This window comes from Tachysurus vachellii, chromosome 10 (genome assembly GCF_030014155.1).
Source record: "Tachysurus vachellii isolate PV-2020 chromosome 10, HZAU_Pvac_v1, whole genome shotgun sequence".
NCBI classification, from domain to species: domain Eukaryota; kingdom Metazoa; phylum Chordata; class Actinopteri; order Siluriformes; family Bagridae; genus Tachysurus; species Tachysurus vachellii.
Window position 1 is genome coordinate 19,729,679 of NC_083469.1, and position 18,335 is coordinate 19,748,013.

Consider the following 18,335-nt stretch of genomic DNA (forward strand, 5'->3'; position numbering starts at 1 on the left):
TCATCGTCAAAATCTGCTTTTCAGTTCTTTTGGAAACTTGAAAACCATGTTAGGAATGCGCTGCAGAAAGGTCAGTGGTATCTGTCTTTAACTTGTGACCTTCCATGTGGCATAACCTCGAGGCAGCTGTGCGTAAAAGAAAGAGAACAACTGTCTTAACATGGAGTGAAGAATGTGTGTGTCATAAAGACCATTCCTGCTTTGTAGTAGGTGGATTGCCGTGTGATGTGGACTGGACGCAACTGGAGATCGTTCCACAGTCCGTGGCCTCAAACGCCATGAGTTTGTTCATTCGTTCTTCAGTAACATGTATATATATCATTGCAAGGTTGTACGGATCAGATTTTTTGCCAAAAACACAAGGCATGAGATGGGAATACACCCTGGATGGGACACTAGTTTAACGCAGGGTACCACACACACACTCTCACTCAACATATCGTTTAAATCACGTCCAGTTCACCTATTGGCACGTTTTTGAGAACCCAGAGGAGACATGGGAAGAACACGTGAAATTCCACACAGACAGTAAGTCGAGCTACTGAATTCATGGCCCAGGATCTGTGAGAAAACAACCGTTCATTCTGTGCCTCTGTCATTTGTACATCAAACCCAAACCAGCAGTCAACATTCTGCTTGAATTCTCTTTTAATGCTGTGTTTCTCATCCTGGACATCTTGCAGACTCTCTCCACTTTACCAGTACTAGTATTAGCAGGTGTTTTAGCCACTGCTTATTCCCACAAGGTGCAAATCCCAGGACAACCAAAGAGCCACCACTGCATTCCTGACGAGCCCCTTTAACCCTCACATGCTTTATTACATGCTTGTGCTTTTTTGCTTCACCTCTGAGTTGCTTGGGATTAAAACGTGTTCCACATAAATAAATATAAATGTACCATTTTAAGTAGCATGCCGAAACCAAAAGAATTAGCAGCGCTTACATGTTGAAGAGAAGACCTGCTCGTGATTAGTGGCCAAGCCGTGGTTAAAATAAACTTAATGAATAACAAGGCCGTGCGCCTGGAGGAAATTGTACCAAGTCCCAGAGGAAGCTCTTAAACTAAGAGCCATTTAGTTCCATGTCGTGCTACTTTCAAGCTCTCCTTGAACGCCGAGGCCAACGCTGACATTTACTGTATTCATTCGCCAGGTGATGAATGACGGCACTTCAGCCTGGGAAAGTTTCTGGAAGTTCTTGCTTGGAGCTGGCAGCACGGACTTCAGTCCTCCTTATTGTTTTCAGTGAGAACAGAAGTTCTCCCAGCTCCTCTGTTTTGGTGGATCATTGACGTCACTCGCACGTCTGAGCGGTGCCAGGAGATAACGAGTGGAGGGGGAATTTTTTTTATTTTTTATTTTTTACATCACTAAACACACAACACCACATGTCAACAAGGCCACATTCCACAAGCAGCGGTGTGGTGTGAAGTGTGTTCACTTATTTTTTTTTTGACCTTTTTTGTGAAAGTTCCAATAATCTAGGCCAAGGGGCCTGTAGTAGATTGTTTGTGCTAGAGAAAAACCTGCCACTGTAACCAGAAACGTCCCCCTGTCTCTCTTCTTCAGGTTCATGATTAATGTGGAGTTTCTTATGAAACGGCATCAGCGGAGAAACTAGCTGGCAAAAAAAAAAAAAAACACGAGAGGAAGGTGGCAGTCTTTGTAAAAGCTTCTAGTTTTGTTTGATGTATATTATGTTGGTCAGATGCAAGTCCAGACTTGTGCACATGGGCTTACTAGCTCCATGGTGGTCATATGATTACAGCACACCTGTGCGTCATACTGTGGAAGCCTCAGCGGTATCGCAATTGTTTTTTTTTTTTTTTTTTTCTTTCTCTATTCCTTGTTTCTGATTTCTTTTTTTTTTTTTTTTATTTTTTTTTTTTTTTTTTTTTTTTATTAATTTCTCCTCTATTCTGTTTCCTTCCTCCATTCTCTCTGTTACTTTCTTTTTCTCTCCTTCATTCATGTTCTCAAGGCCAAGCCCTGCTTCTCTCTCTCTCTCTCTCTCTCTCTCTCTCTCTCTCTCTCTCTCTCTCTCTCTCTCTCTCTCTCTCTCTCTCTCTCTCTCTCTCTCTCTCTCTCTCTCTCTCTCTCTCTCTCTCTCTCTCTCTCTCTCTCTCTCTCTCTCTCTCTCTCTCTCTCTCTCTCTCTCTCTCTCTCTCTCTCTCTCTCTCTCTCTCTCTCTGGTTCTTCCTCTCTGCCCATTCATCAGCACGCCCACATCCTGTCTATTAAAGGATGCTTTCTGGAATTGCACGTTCTGTCCTGTCTCTAATGTCTTTGTCTTTAGTGGTGGTGACGATGGCGCACCTTACGCGAGCGTGGTCGTGTGTGATCAGAGGAAAGTAGCAGCCACAGTCAAAAAGTGCTGACTGTGTTTTTCTACCCAGTGCCCAGGATTTTAATTTATTTATTTATTTATTTATTTATTTTCTTTTTCTTCCTCTCTGGCGAATGGAGCAAAAATGGGAACATTTCCTCTGAGGATGGTGTCAGACTCCCTGTGATGTGAGCACTCTGTCTGCTGTCTGGAGGCCAGCAGGGCCTTGAGTGAGAGCAGACGGGCGCTTGCTAAATGTGCTGGAGAGACGTAAATTGCCAGGGTGTAGTTGTTGGGGGGGAGAGTGTGTGTGTGTGTGTGTGTGTGTGTGTGTGTGTGCGCGTGTGTGTGTGCACCAGCAAGGCCCACCTCTGTCACAGTCAGCCTGCTGTGTGCTTACTTTTCTGTGCCAAAGCCTCCTGCTCTGCAACTGCGCTGCAAGGATAAGTCATTTTTCTCAGTGTTTCCTTTTCGTCGCTAATGTTCCCCCTTCATTATTTTGCCCCCGACAAGATTTCTGTTCTCTTTTGATTCCTCATACTTCTGTTCTGCGCCTGTACCAGCCCCTATTACTCATCCTCTCCACTCTTACTCCACTTTCACCAGCTTTTATTTATTTCTTTTTATTATTGTACTAATAAACTGACTTCTGCTTTTTATATAGGCGAGCTTTCCCGTAGCTTTCTCTCTTAAAGCTCTGAGTCCCTGTGCTTTCTGCACACTTTCTCTGTCTTTCACGTTCTAGCCTTTCTTCTCTCTTCAGTATTATCGTTCTGCTTACTCTTGGACGACGTGATATGGCTCGTCAAATCCGTCACCATCCTACTTTTTTGTCCACCATTTCTGCTGAGCTGAACATATGGATAGAGCTTTAAAAAAAAAAAGACTGCACACTCTTGATCGGCCGGTCGTGATTAGGGAATTGTCCTTATTAACTTTTTTTTTCTTTCATTTATTTACTCTAGGTCCTGTCATCACTTCCTAACTTCATGTCAAACTTCCTGGCTTCCACTTTGTTTGCTTCTTACATACAGTGTAACATAATGGCGCTATGTGCCCTAGCTAGTGCACTTCAATGCGTAGTGACCACATTTGAGGCTGTAGTTCATGTGCACTCGCTGTATTTCCAGGAACATTCCCGATTGGTTTGAATTGTTTCTCTTTCAGAGTAATGATGTCTGCAGCGATAACCTCCACGTCCTCCTACTTTCATGGGGAAAATACAAATGTGCTCGACCAGAATGTGGATAATCATGGGTTTGAATTTCTGTGCCGCTCAGTGCAGTTTAGTGGAATAGCACTAGAAACCTTTCTTCCTCTTCCCCCTAAGCTGTGTGCCAGTTTGAAGTCTCTGCTGTCCCATACTTCATATAAACATTCGTTCTGCCTTATTCGCTCGCTCTCTCTCTCTCGCTCTCTCTCGCTCTCTCTCGCTCTCTCGCTCTCTCTCGCTCTCTCTCTCTCTCTCGCTCTCTAGCTCGCTCTCTCTCTCGCTCTCTCTCGCTCGCTCTCTCTCTGGCTCTCTCTGGCTCTCTCTCTCTAGCTTGCTCTCTAGCTCGCTCTCGCTCTCTCTCTCGCTCTCTCTCTCTCTGGCTCTCTCTCTCGCTCTCTCTCGCTCGCTCTCTCTCTCTCTCCTTTCTGCATTCTCTCTGTCCTCCCTCTGCCAGTCCAGAGTCCCTGCTGTCTTCCCAGAGTGTTTTGCGTAGGCTGCTAACGATTGGCGTTGCACTCATCCATCCCACACATCCATCATCAGCTCTGCATTCTTCCACAGCTGGCCAGAGCTCTGCAGCTTTCTTCTGCGTATCTTAGGTTCTCTGCTATTAGCAGCGAATATGGAGTCAGGTGTCTCAGCCATGTTGGAGATCAGCTCCTGCAGTTCCCAATGCTGCATTAGTGCAAGCTGACTGCTTGGAGTTTTTCTACAATCCTTGTGCTTGGTGTTTTGGAGAAGCAGAAGATTGTTTTTTAGCATTTGAAAAACAAGCATAGTATTTAAAGTCTTGTTAGCGGTTTATAGTTCAAGTCATTTAAGAGATTCCCACTGATTAGTCATTGTGACGTCTGTATCGAAGGTTGCGCGCTCAAAGGCAAAAGCAAAGTCCGCATAATGTCCTGATTAGAATTTGTAAAAGTGCTAAATTACACCATTTTCTTTTTTTTTTTTTTATCCTTCAGCATTGCTGTGGCCTCACAGATTACTGCAATTCAGGAGTTTTATGCTATATTCACACTGTGATTTTGTCTCTGTCTTTTGTCTCCAGTAGCTGTTCTTGCTATTAGTTGCCGTAGTAATAACATTTATCACTGTGTGGTGCAGCCAACGTTCCAGGTTATCTTGCTACTAAAATAAAACCTTCTAGCGAGAGTTTTGATGTTTATGTATAAAATTCTGCATCATATGATACGAGATGTCATTATAAACAAAAGCTTGTATGGAAAATATAAAACGTATAAAATATACAGTACGTGTAAAAATACCCTGGAGTATAGAAGTTAAATCCCCAGAATTAATTACAATTAATTATTTAAAACAAATTGGAGTTTAAAACGAGGTGCTCCGTCCTCTGGTGGCGTCCCACAGATTCATACTGAAGGGCTTTAAGACGGCGGAATTCCGCTTTCTCTCCCCTGTTTGTTTATTTGTTTCCTGTGCAGCAGCCCATTTAACTAATCCACCGAGTGCTTGTTTACCGAACGGAAAAAGAGGGGGGATCTGAAACAGAATTAAAACCGGAGGGGGAGATGATGGAGGAGGGCCGGGCCTTCACACAGCGTCTCTATGGTAATCAGCAGGTGCCTCTGGCTGACGAGAAGAAGCGAGGGCTTTCTTACGAGCGTGAGAAACAGGGGCTGAGTCCTCTCTTCATCCTCCTTCCCCCCATTTTTTTTCCCTTTCCTGTAGCGGTGGCAGCGCCCACCCCAGTGGCAGTGGCAGAAAAAGAGAGAGAGAGGGAGAGACAGAGAGAGGGGGAAAAAAGGGGTGACTGCCAAAAGCTCTGTCCCATCCAGCTGCAGGGGAGAAAGAAAAAGGAGGCCAACAAAAGAGAGGAAGAAAGGAGGGACAGAGCGAGGGACAGGGAGAGAGAGCAAGAGAGAGAGGCGGAGGCTGAGCGTGGCATGCGTGTGTGGGTCATGCAGACCGTAGACGCGATGGGGGGCGGCGTGGAAGGGGTTTCGCCGATGAGAGACTCATTGAGATGCTGGGCGCAGTGGTGGCTGGCACAGCTGCAGGATGCCAGCACAGAGAGCGAGAAAGAGGAGGATGAGAGGGAGGACGAGAGGGAGGGGGTGACCCAGGAAAAAGACAACAAAAGCACCCCATTCCCACTTTTAAAGAGTTTAATTCCCTTAATCCTCCACCTTACTGCCTGCCTGTCTGCCTCTTTCCCCTTCCCTCATCACACTCTCACTCTCTTTTTTATTTATTTTTTTATGTCCCTCCCTCCGCCTGAACACACACACACACACACACACACACACACACACACACACACACACACAGAATCACCATCACCTCCTGTGCTGTTTCCTTATCCTGGGAGATGAATGGAGGAGGACAGAATGCAGTGGCCGCTCTCTCAGGAAGTTCTCCCATTTAACCATGAGTAGTACACTAAAGCTCTCTCTCTCTCTCTCTCTCTCTCTTTCTCTCTCTCTCTCTCTCAGTTCAGTTCTTTATCGGCATGAATGTAAAATCACAGTAATATACACATGTGCTTTTATAGCAATGTATAACTGTGTGTGTGTGTGTGTGTGAGACTCTCACTGTTCCTCAGGCTGTCACATTCTGACACATACTGCAGTCTGGCCTTCACTTAAGATGCTCTTAGACTCTCGCTCTGTCTCTCGCTCTCTCTCATTCTGCACTAGTTTGACTTAGCCACACTTTCAGTTTCACATGTCTCTTACTGTTTCTTATGGCCCCGTTACCTCTCACCTTCTCTTTACCTTTTTATTTCCTCTCCATTTACTTTCACTGCTTCGTGTCTTCACGTAAAACGCCGTTCATGATTCGGCTATTGTTCTGACCTTCTCCTGTAAAGGCCACGCCCATCCTCATCCACCCTGGACCCCGGTCTTAAGCAGAAAGAACAGCCACAGGAGCTTTTCTCTCTGCGTATCAGAGGTGACCTTTAAAGGAGCTTATGTGGTGGTGTAGGAAAGTCCAGGCTGTGGTGGTGTGATACGGCTCAGTGTGCTGCAGCCTGCTTTATACTTGATGCACGGTTTTGCCTGCGCATACAGTATGACGCTCCACATATTTAATAGCCCAGTTTTCTCGAGCCATGTCAGTAAAAAAGTTGCCTATTTTATGTACAGCAGTGTTTAACACAAAGTGTGTCTGTCGTCATGATCGTCATCATGGCTTCATCAAACCCAAAGCTCTGACCTTCTAAAGCGTTTACTAATTTGGAAAATTCAAGTTTTGAAGGTCGTGCGAGAAGGTTTTAAAATTCTTTTAATTCTTCCTGTAATAAAAGAATCGATTCATTTAAATGTGGCTCGTCCGAATGTGGCTCCAATTTCCTTTTAGATTATTAGCACACAAAACTCGTCTTTTTATGTTCCCGGTGTTATGGAGAAAAACAGTTAAATGAAATGACGCAAGGGATTTTCAGAGAGTTGTTTTTTTTTCTCAGCCCACGTTTGGGACGTTCTAGGAATGATGGAGAAACGTCCGTATTGCTGAAACCCCGGCACGCCTCCACGTGAACCCACCCTGCTGCACAACCGGGCCGTGTGTTGTATCTATGAAGCGACACATCTGCACTCAGCAAATTCCTCCACCTGATGGTCGAACACCTCCGAGTTCTGTCCAGTCCATCAGTCTGGTTTGAAAGGAGAGGTTTTCGAGTGCTGTATAAGCGTTTCTGTCCAAAAGAAGTTTTAATATCTCGCTGACTCAGCTCATGTGGCTTCGGCGCTGTAGTGTCACACTTGGCCGTTCAAGCTAGGTCTGCACGAAATGCGGATCCTGCGTGCTGCTGAGAGTGTTGTCTTGTCAAACGGGGAAGGGTAGGTGGGGGGTGGAGGGGGGCTGATGCATGATGCTTTTTTATATGATAGGTGATGTTTTGTGTTCGAGAGAGAGAGAGAGGTGTGTGTGCGAGCTTTACGATGCCACAGACACTGTTTTAGTGCTGCTTAGGCAGTGCAGCAGTTGTCAGATAGAGATGAATTGTTGGTGTGTGTGTCAGAAGTAAGTTGTCGGATAGAGATGAATTCTCTTTTGAGTGCTCGAATCTTGCTCTTCATTATATTTCACTTTAGCATCCCTGAGCTCTGCAGCTGTTCTGCATGTATAAGCACTCTATCAGGGCCTGACAGGTCCACACACACGTACACACTCTCAGACACATGCACTCTCATATATTCTCTTTCTCTCACACACACATACGCACACTTATGCACATATGCGGGCACACACACATGCACATATACACACACGGTCATTTATCTCCAATTTATCTCTATCTGACAACATCTGTAAAATCAGCAGATCTATCTCTTTACACACACACACACACACACACACACACACACACACACACCCGCCCCAGTGTTTCACGTGTCTCTGTGCGTGGATCTTTAGGGAGCGATATTTGGGCTCCGTCACAAACACAGCATGTTCCCATGCTCACGGTACCCACACACAGCGCTCTCACTTCACTTCCTGTTTGTGTGAAGCGCCACTCGGCAGATGCCACAATGTGTTGTGTTGGTTTAGTTTGAAAACAGACCTGGTTAAAATGACAGAAGCCACTGAGCTGAGGTCAGGAGGGTGAAGTGTTCTGTGTGTCTGCAGATCAACACATGCTGTATGTGTGTGTGTGTGTGTGTGTGTGTGTGTGCTGAGAAAGCGTTGCAGGTCTTTTGTCTTTTTCTTTAGAGTAGCTCTTTAGAAGTTTTGTAAATATCTGTTTATTTTTCAATTATCTTTAGTTGATAAAAATTGTTATTAAAATGGATATTTCTGAAAGCTATTCTTTTTCTTTTGTTCTGTCTATTTTTTATTTCTTTCAGTCTGTTCTTTCTTTTCTTTTCTTTCAAACTTTTCTTTCTTGTGTGTGAGTGAGTGTGTGTGTGTGTGTGTGTGTGTGTGTGTGAGATCGTTCCTTCCCTGTCACTCATCAGTTTGTGTTTTTTTTCGTTAAGCGTTTCTTTCTGCACAGAATTTGCTTGTCTGTTTAGTTTCAACACCACACTCAAGAGAACATCAAGAGAAAGACTACTTCCTACCGACATGTTTACAACATGTTTATTTTATCATTGACGCACTGCAGTCGCTCGAGAGGTTCCTCAGTGGAGTTAAGCACCTTGATGCTGTGACATACTTTTTTTTTTTTTCCCGTCACCACCTGCTGCACTGCACAGAAGAATAGACAACGTGGTGTGAACTATTTTTACCAGCTACTAGAGCATCTTTGCAGAATCAGGATGTGGACACAGAACTGAATACAAAATACAGTCCAGCGAAGCACAGACACTAGCAGTGTCATTTCTAGCGCCGCACACAGTTACCTCACATTTAAACAAAAACAAAGACCGATAACATGTTTAAATGCAACCCGAGAACAAGTGCGTCATCCGGTGTGTTGGAATTTTCAGCGTGAACACACGACACGTACTATTTATATTAGAAAAAACGGTGTAGAACGGTGCAGGCATGTTACGTAATTAACGCCACGTCCAGTCAAATCAGCGGAGTTGGGGCTTTTTAGCTGAGCCTGGGCGTCTCTTTGAAACCTTCACTAGCCAAGTGGGTGGGGTCTGTTTTTAGCCACTTAGCACACTTGTGCTGAGGTCTCTCACACACACACACACACACACACACACTTGAACATGATAACCTGTATCACCTATTGCTCCTTTAAATTTCCATGTAGGATACATCCTTCTCTGTAGATGTAACATACGGTACGTTGTTAACAATTCCTCATATCAGAGTTTAATTTAACGCTTGGATACTAAAAAATAAATCCCTGCGTTTCCTGATTTGTAGCTTTATGTCCACATGCTCAGTACCACTTCATTGTGCTTGTTGTTGTTGTTGTTGTTGTTTTTGTTGTTGTTGTGACCTCATCCTGAGACACAAAGGTGGAAAAAAAAAACACCCTCACAATCGATACACTTCGTTCCTTGTTTACCGCGTCCTGTACGAGAAACAGGAGGCCACCGTGACAAAAGTGGAAGCAGTGTGGGTGAAAAAGAGGAAGAGATGTCAAAAAAAGGAAATGTGGGTGGATGTGGTGGCTGTGTGTGTGTAAGAGAGAGAGAGACAGGGGGAGAATTCACAGAAGTGATTTTATTAGAAGCTTCTTGTGAAAGGGAAGGTGAGAGAGACCAGCAGACGGTCAGGCGGATGTGGTGGGCAGAAAAACAGCAACGGAACTGAGCGGAGCAGTTCACATAAACTGCCGGAGGTGTTGCTCTTTCTTTAGTGGCACTAAATTCAGTCATAAATCAGCCTACGTGATCGTGGCGGCTTTATATTTTGTCAAGTTTTTTTTTTATTATTTATTTATTTCCCTTATTACGAATTACGATACAGGCCATGTAACTGTTCAACAGGTTATAACTGTGCTAGAAATCTCTTTAATACAGGATCCATTATGTAGGGAATGATTTATAGCACTGTGAAAAGTGCTCTTTTAACCCCGGGGTTATGAAACACTTAGCGCCGCTTGGTGAAACGACGGGGTTCGAATCATACTTCACCCTCTGTTCCGCATCAGTAGCAGCTCAGAGGATTATTGTCGACTTTGGTAATGTGACCTAAACATGAGGACCAAGTAGTAAACAAGTCTATCTGTCCATAAAGATCTTCAGATTACTACTTTTGTCCTTTTTTTTTTGCCTGTATTTACGTAGTGATGGTTTTTACACTCGTACAAAGAGTACAAGACGAATCAGAAACAAATCGGAAAGTACAGTGTGGACCAGGATTCATTGTTCACTCCGGGTTTAGTATGAGTAGAGTAATACGATAACACAGGACTCGGTACTGTACTGTACTGGGAGTTTATAGTGATCCAGGGGCAACTATTTCAAGTGTGACAAGCTAGAGACTGGAATTATTATTAGTATTATTATTATTATTATTATTATTATTATTATTATTATTATTGTTGTTATTATTATTGTTGTTATTATTATTGTTATTATTAATTTATTATTAATTATTATTATTTATTATTATTATTAGCATCGTGTTCCTTCTAATTTAAATAAATGTGTAGTAATCGAGGCTCAAGTGTATGCATGCTTTTTAAGCAGCCTTGACCGTTAAAGACCAAAAAAAGAATTCTCTAGAATTAACTCTAGAAGATATAATTAACCCTATTAGTTTTAATAAAGCCTTTTTTCCCCTGTATGTGCTGATGCTTCAAGTGCATCAAGACTGCAGTACGATTCGTAAATCGACGCATAATTCAGGAAGGCATTATTTAACAAGCTTCTATCAATTATTACAGCAACACGAAGGGTTTAACGGTTGTAACGTACAGTAATTGTAAATACGAATCTGCGGACGGTATAAAAGGACACGCCTAAGTGCAAAGCAAGCTTCCAGAAGGAATTCCTACTTTTTATGTCGTACATTACCTTACTGCATCATCAATCCTACAGCTGAGCCACCGATGAGGACGTGCAGAGCAGCACAGGGAATGCAGCAGGTTTATCATCAGTGTTTTTAGGTTTCTGGGTTATTCGGAACGAGTCACAGTTACCTCTGGAGATCACCTCGAGAATCTTTCTATCACAGAACGATGTGGGAGCTGGTGGTCTGAACACATTTAAATCCTCCACACATCCCTCATGCACTGGCTTTTCTACAAAAAGTAGAACGAATGATCTGATTGGTCATATAGTAAATCTGATCACTGTACACCTCTGTTTTTACAACCAATATTTAACCATGGAAATGTTAGATGTTGTTAAAAAACATTGCCTACGTTTTGGAGGATTTGATTTCTAGAAGCTTTTACGCCTCTTATTCATGTCCAAGGGGTGATGCAACTGGTACCCATTTACATTTACATGTCCAGCTCTTATCCAGAGAGACTTACATTTTATCTCATTTTATACAACTGAGCAATTGAGGGTTAAGGGCCTGTCTCAGGGGCCCAGCAGTGGCAGCTTGGTGGACTTGGGATACCAACATATCCACTAAGTTATCCACATCCCACATATCCACAATGGAGATTTATTAGTTCAAAGGAAGCATCAGCATACCAACAACACAGCTGATCAACAAACTAATGTTTATCCCTGTTGCTTTGAGCAAATGCAATAGCAAGAGAGATAGGGGAATAAAAACAACAGACTTCGAACAAATGCTTTTGGCGTCCAGTCAAACGACAGAGCAAACCTGAGTGGAAGAAGAGTTTTCTCTGAAAAGTGACTCTAAACTTCCTTCCTGGAACTAAAGTGGATGGAAATGAGTTTTTTTCTCAAATTACCAAATTACCAGGCTTTCATAGAAGAGCCCTCTTATTCTCCAGTTCACACTAACTTACTAATGTTAGAGTGTGCGTGTGTGTGTGTGTGTGTATGTAAGCAGTTACACCACTGAGGACTTAAACCATACCAAATGTTTTGTTAACGGTCGCTAGAGTTTTTATTATTATTTTTTTAACTCCAAATTATCTGAGACTAACAGCCTGACCTCTCCAAGTTTCTATACAAGAGCTGAAAGTGTGACCTCTCCTGAGGACCTCAGAGTGCGTATGTGTTGGGTGCCAGCCGGACTGACGCACGGTACCCGCCCCGGCCGGCATGTGTTGGCTGCACAGCGTGTTCATCGCCTGTGATGACGAGCAAAGCCACCCACTGAGGCAGTCATAATATAGTCAGTAGCTATTTCTTACACACACACACACACACACACACACACACAGTTACAGCCCCAGAGTTCTTATGTGCACACAGTTCCATGTCTTTAAACACTTGTCCAACGAACGGAAGATTGTGGCTGTTGTCGTCTTTGAGATTTGACTTACACGCTCAGGAAAGGTGAGAGCATGTGGCTTTCTCTAAGCAGCCCCATGGATCCTATTTCTCTCCCCCTGTGTGTATCTCTCCCAGGTCCACTTTGTCACCAGCACCGTGGCCGTGTTGTGTCTGCATTGTTGACATGCTGTTCCTGGGTTGACTTAACAGCTAAACAGTTTTGGGAAAGACAGTAGAGAGGAGAGAGGAAGGAAGGGATATAGTTTGAGAGAGATTTGTTTACACCTGACCATCACACCCAAATGCAGCTTCTTGCCACAAAGCTGGAAGCACACAGCTGTTTAAAACTGTTTCCCTGCATGACCGTGCCTCAGTGCACACAGTCAGCTCCATGAAGGTTGGAGTGGAAGATCTCGAGTGGCCTTCGATGAGTGAAAAACACCTTCGGGATGAACTGGAACACCGATTGAACACCAGACCTCCTTATACAACATCAATGCCTGAATTCACTAATGATCTTCTAGCTGAATGAACATTTAATCCCCATAGCCACACTCCAAACTCTAAAGCAAACAAAATTTCTGTCTCTCGCAAAAGGTCCTGCAAATGTGCATGGAGAACTCACCATTACTCTTGTTTTTTATTATTTTGGTTCTGTTATTTCGCAGGTTACTGAAGTTCCTGAACAAGTGCCGACCCGAGTATGAGTTGTGTCTATGGTAAAGGGAAAACTCACAGCACCTCTTACAGTCAGTCGGTTTCAGTACCACAAGAGAATTCAGAGGCAGGCTGCTCTTTTCAGGCCCTCGACTGTAGCTTTAAGTGTTGTGAGTTGTGACAGCCTCAGCGCTCCGATAACAAAGTGTCTTTTGATTGCCGAAACCTCCTTACTTTGCAAAACGGGCGGCTAAGCGGGAGTCCTCCTCCTCTCGACGGCTGATGAAAAATGACAACAGCCGCAATAACATATTGGACATCTGCTGCAGAATCGAGATTTGTTAAGTGCACGGATCTGGGAGGCGGATGTTTTCTCACGTGCACCAGTACACTCCCAGTTGTGTGTAAGGCGAATTGTTTAGCAGGAAGTTGTATGATCAAATAAAAGACTTGGGCTCTGCTTTTTGGCCCGTGTCATCTGTGGCAAACAGCGTAATTCCGATCGCAACCGATAGTTCTATCGACAGCCACCTTTGATGAATGTGGCGGCACCTCAGTTCTGGGCTCGGGTGTGCGTTCAGTTTTCTGACTGGTCCGTCACAGTGGGAACATATCAGAGCTCAGTGGATGGCAGAGAGGCAGCAGTTTGCTCTGGCAGCTCTGACTGATTCTGCATGGCTCAGAACTGAAGCGCCAGGAGTAAATGGGCCAATTAAGGACAGCTTGCTCAGCCTCTGCATGGGGTTAATACCACTCTGCCGTAATTAAAAATGAATTCAGACTCTCTATCCTGGAAAACTATTCCATTCCAACTTTTTGTTCACTCTCAGTTTCTCACCGAGACATTGCAGATGCTTCAGTTGGGCTTTTTTTTTCCCCTTCCCTAATGCATAAGCTTTTTTTTTTTTTTTTTTTTTTTTATAATAAATTGTGCAACATCTGGCACACTGTCTCCTTCTGGTTTTGAGCAGAAATAAAGGTTTATGGGTAAAGGGTAGAGGGGTGTTAGTTGTGAAATGTGAAAGTGAGGTGTGTTCATGCTAACAGCACAGGCAGGTGTGTGTATGGGGATGTTGGATATAGACATCAGGAACAAACGTCTTCTCAAAAGTTTGGAATATCTGACTTTCTTGACCTTGTTGCAATGTTTATTTAGTGCTGAAAACATTTTCACAAAAAACACTGATTTTTGAAAACATTAAGAGGCAGAATGTTGCATTTGATAAGTGAGGTTGGAGTTAGCATAAGATTTAGGACCAGGTTTAAGTAGCTGTATTAGCTGCATGAATAATCATTTCCATGGACGAGCTTCACAAAGACAGAAGGTCTAAATACGCAAAGTCTTTATATGACAAAACAATGTGATCATCGTGACCTGACATGTTTTCTTGGGGTCTTGGAGAAGCACCAGGACGCACATAGTGGTCTTTAAAAGCTTGCTCTAGCATAGTCACTACTTTGGCATCAGTTTTATCAAGGGAAAAAAAACATCTGGCACGGGGATTGAAGAACAAAAATTGCCAAATTCGCCTGCATGACACAATTACTGTGGATATACTGCACACATCCACAAGGCGTGAGGCCACTCGGGAGACTGACTCACTAAGCATACGCGTATACTACATAGCAGCACAACCTGCAACTACAACCCTGTGTGTGTGTGAGAGAGAGAGAGGGAGGGAGAGGAAGAGTTCCTCTAGTGTAGTAGTGTGGTCAGCAATGCAATGCTGTTCTGTCCTTAGCCATCATCTAAGAAAATTTCACTCTGTAGGATTTGCATCAAAGCTAAGGGGTTGCAAACTTCTGCCCAGTCACAGCCGGAAATCAAAAGGAATGAAATCCCCTTGTGCAAGAAACACAATGAGCTTAAAACAAATCAATGCAGTATGCACAGTAAAAAAGTTATTAGTGAGGTAACTGTGTGATCGTCCACAGTGACTCACCATGACACCAATAACGGCTTGCAGTAGTATATTAGATTATCCTAAAGAGGAATTTACAGAGTATCTCACAGAAATATAACCAAAAGGCTTTATTTGTGTTTTCCTCACCGTTCCACAGGAGAGTACATAAAGACGTGGAGGCCGCGGTATTTCTTGCTGAAGAAGGACGGTACGTTTATTGGTTATAAAGAGCGGCCTCAGGACGTGGACCAGCTAGAGACACCGCTCAATAACTTCTCTGTGGCACGTAAGTATCTCACGCTGACTTTCGTTTTTTTTTTTTTTTGTTTTTTTTGTAGGATAAGTTTTAAACTTTTGAAAGTCTCAGGATCAAGAGTCTTTCACGTTCCTTTTATTTGTACGAGAGCAGTAAATAGAGCAGATAAACGCTCAAATCCGCCCGAGCCCAAGAGCTGCAGGACTTGAGTGAATTCGAACATTTCCAGCACTTCTTTCTCCGTCTCACTTTCCCCTTCTGAACTCAGCCGAGCATCAGCCCTCCATCGCTGCCAAAAGCCGCTTGAATGATTGAACAGGCTAATTAGACAGCCATATTGTTTGTTAAAGGAAATGCTTCCCTTCTGACACTCGTGAGTTATAACGGTTATTAAGTGCCTTATTCTCATTATTTATCTCGGCTCTGCTCTAAAGCAGCAGCAGCATCAGCAGCAGTCGGCCCTAGCGTCAGATGCAGTCAGTCGTTTAACAGCGATGATGTTGGTGTACACCGATGACACGGTGCAAAGCATTCTGGGCTGTTGATGAGCCCTGCTGGAGCGCAGTGGTGGCCTCCACTCAAGTCCTCCATCTCCTCGACAGGCCTCTTATGTCGCTTCCCCCCACCCCATCCGCTCCTTCCTCTCCTGCCACAAATGGCTCAGTGCTACAGCTTCCTCTCCCACATATGGCTCCTCCTGATGCGACTGTGTTTCACCGCCATTGTGCTTTGTTACTTCAAAAAGCACAAGTCGTGATTTTTTGGTTTAGTTGCCAGGGCTCATTTTTGTTTCACTGCTAAAAAAGACACGAGCGTTAGTTATTTAACTGCTGATGAAGTTTTCTGACTCTGCTGGACTCTTCAGTGTGTAAGCACAGAGAACAAAAAGGTGTCGATTTCTGGGCATCTCCATGAAACCCAGAGTAACGTGCACGGAGAGAGGATCCTCTCTGATAGTGGGGTTTTGAATTTATTTCGCTTTTTTTGTTGTTGTTTTGATTTTTAAATACAATAGTCTAAATAGTCTATAACCTAAAAAATACCACTCTTTCTGTGTATTAATTGACCTTTTTAAAAACCGAAAAGCGATGGAGAAAATTAAAGGGAAAGTTTACGATGAAGTGGTTGCAAAAGTCTCCAGAAAAATAGGAAGATGAAATTCCCCTTGTTTTTGTTTATTTCTTTTTGATATTTGTCTTTAAACTTTAAACTTCCTACACTGCCTGTATTCATCACATTGTTGTTATAAGCTGAAAGCAAGACTGGCTGAGAGGAATGATTGCATGCTGGAAAAAAAAACCCCAAACCCTCAAAAACAGCTGCTAAACTCGTCCAGTGTTAAAACTGAGAAATCTTCCAAAATTCCTGGAATGATGAATAGCATTTTATACTAAGAGGGTTTTTGTACTGTATAATGACTCAAAGAGTCCATAGAAACCATGGTCATGATGACTTACCACAGCATTCTCAGTGTGACAAAACTACATTACTGTTTTAATACGAAAGAGAACAGCAGGACCTGAACACCGCTGCAGTCCCATGATGCACCTGTTCTGCTGCAGCGCAACTGCGGAGGTTCCTCAGCATGAGTGTATAATGCAGTGCTGGGGATGAATGGAGATAAAGATAAATGATCGTCACCATGCCTTTCTCTCTCTCTTTCTCTCTCTCTCTCTCTCTCTGTCTCTATCTCTGTCTCTCTCTCTCTCTCTCTGGCGCTCTCTCTCTCTCTCTCTGTCTCTCTCTCTCTCTGTCTCTCTCTCTCTCTCTCTCTCTCTCTCTCTGTCTCTCTCGCTCTCTGGCGCACGTCTCCTTGGCCACGTCCAGAATGTCAGCTGATGAAGACGGAGAGGCCGAAGCCCAACACATTCATCATCCGCTGCCTCCAGTGGACCACTGTTATTGAGCGCACGTTCCACGTGGAGACCCCAGAGGAACGGTCAGATATCCCGACACACACTTGCTCAGCTAGTTGTATCTTGCTAAGTATCGGTATCTTTTTATTTAGTTTTTTTTTTTTTTTAGATTGTCAACATAGATGTTGATGATTTTGTATGATGAGAAAATACTCTGAACATCTGAGGAACTGATGACTGATGACATCTGAGGAATTGCTATTTATCACACAATATTTTTATTCTCTGCTAATATACTAATATTAGTTCTTAAAATCAGAAAGAGAAGATTAGATGTTTGTCTCCGTGTCAGATGTTTGAAATAATATTCAATTCAGAGTCTGTGACTTTCAGTATTGTGCTTTTTTTTCCTTCTCCTTTTCCCTTTATTATATTTTTATTATTTTTTATTTTATTTATTTATTTTTGAGTAATTTCATTAACTTATCCACTCAATGTTTGCTTTGACTTGTTGATGCTAAAATTGTGCTCTTTTCTGCAGGGAGGAATGGACTAAAGCTATCCAGGCTGTGGCTGACAGTCTGCAGAAACAGGAAGAGGAGATGATGGACTCTTCTCCTGAGCCCATGGACATGGAGATGTATCTAACCAAACCTCGGCACAAAGTGGTACGTCCCGCTTCCGTACGGATTAACCCTGGTCTTTCCAGCACGGCTAAGGATTTTCTCTCTTACCCCTGTTTCACCTTCGAGCCGTGTTGTCCGAACACACTAGCAGCTGTAGCGAGACGCCGTAGTAACTATTAATTCAGTGTTTAATGGGAATTGTAATCAGCCTAGCAGTAAAGTCGCTCACTTTCTTCTTGGCAACTTACTTGCAGCTTCTGTTCCTCTACAGACTCCACAATAAAGACTCAGATTGCATCGTGGGTAGATTTCAGAAGCGCCGTTGCTAAATATAGCTCACATGAGGAAAGGTTGAAGAAAACTGGGTTTGTTGCTGAATGTTTGTTGCTATATGTAGAACAATATTTAGGGGAGGTTGAAGTAGTGAGGGTTTTCCCTTTAGCGCCTGCTGCTAACCCAGAGGTTCTCAAAGACATGAGGAACAGACAGTGGGTCAGTGCTGTCTTTAAATGTTACAGTGAATTCCTCTTATTGGGGTCCTATAGGTAAGGGATCATCTGCTAGAAGTGGTTAGTTAAATGAAACGGGTTTAAAACAAAACAAAGCTCTCTCGCTCGCTCACTTTCTCACTGTCTCTCTCGCTTGCTCTCTCTCTCTCTCCCTCTCTCTCTTTCTTCCTTGCTCTCTCTCTTTGTCTCTCACGCACCCTCCCTCTCTCTCTCTCGCTCTCTCTCACTCTGTCCTGCTCTCTCTATCT

At 43.5% G+C, this 18,335-nt stretch overlaps 1 protein-coding gene across 1 annotated transcript in view; it reads left to right on the forward strand.

The window, feature by feature from the left end:
• The window catches only part of akt1 (v-akt murine thymoma viral oncogene homolog 1), a 52,866-nt gene that overhangs the window by 16,680 nt on the left and 17,851 nt on the right, over positions 1-18,335 (forward strand). Inside the window, exons 3-5 of the mRNA XM_060880171.1 lie at positions 14,998-15,126; positions 16,924-17,035; positions 17,494-17,620. Of these exons, the coding sequence (XP_060736154.1) occupies positions 14,998-15,126; positions 16,924-17,035; positions 17,494-17,620 (368 nt within the window). The remainder of the gene's footprint in view (positions 1-14,997; positions 15,127-16,923; positions 17,036-17,493; positions 17,621-18,335) is intronic.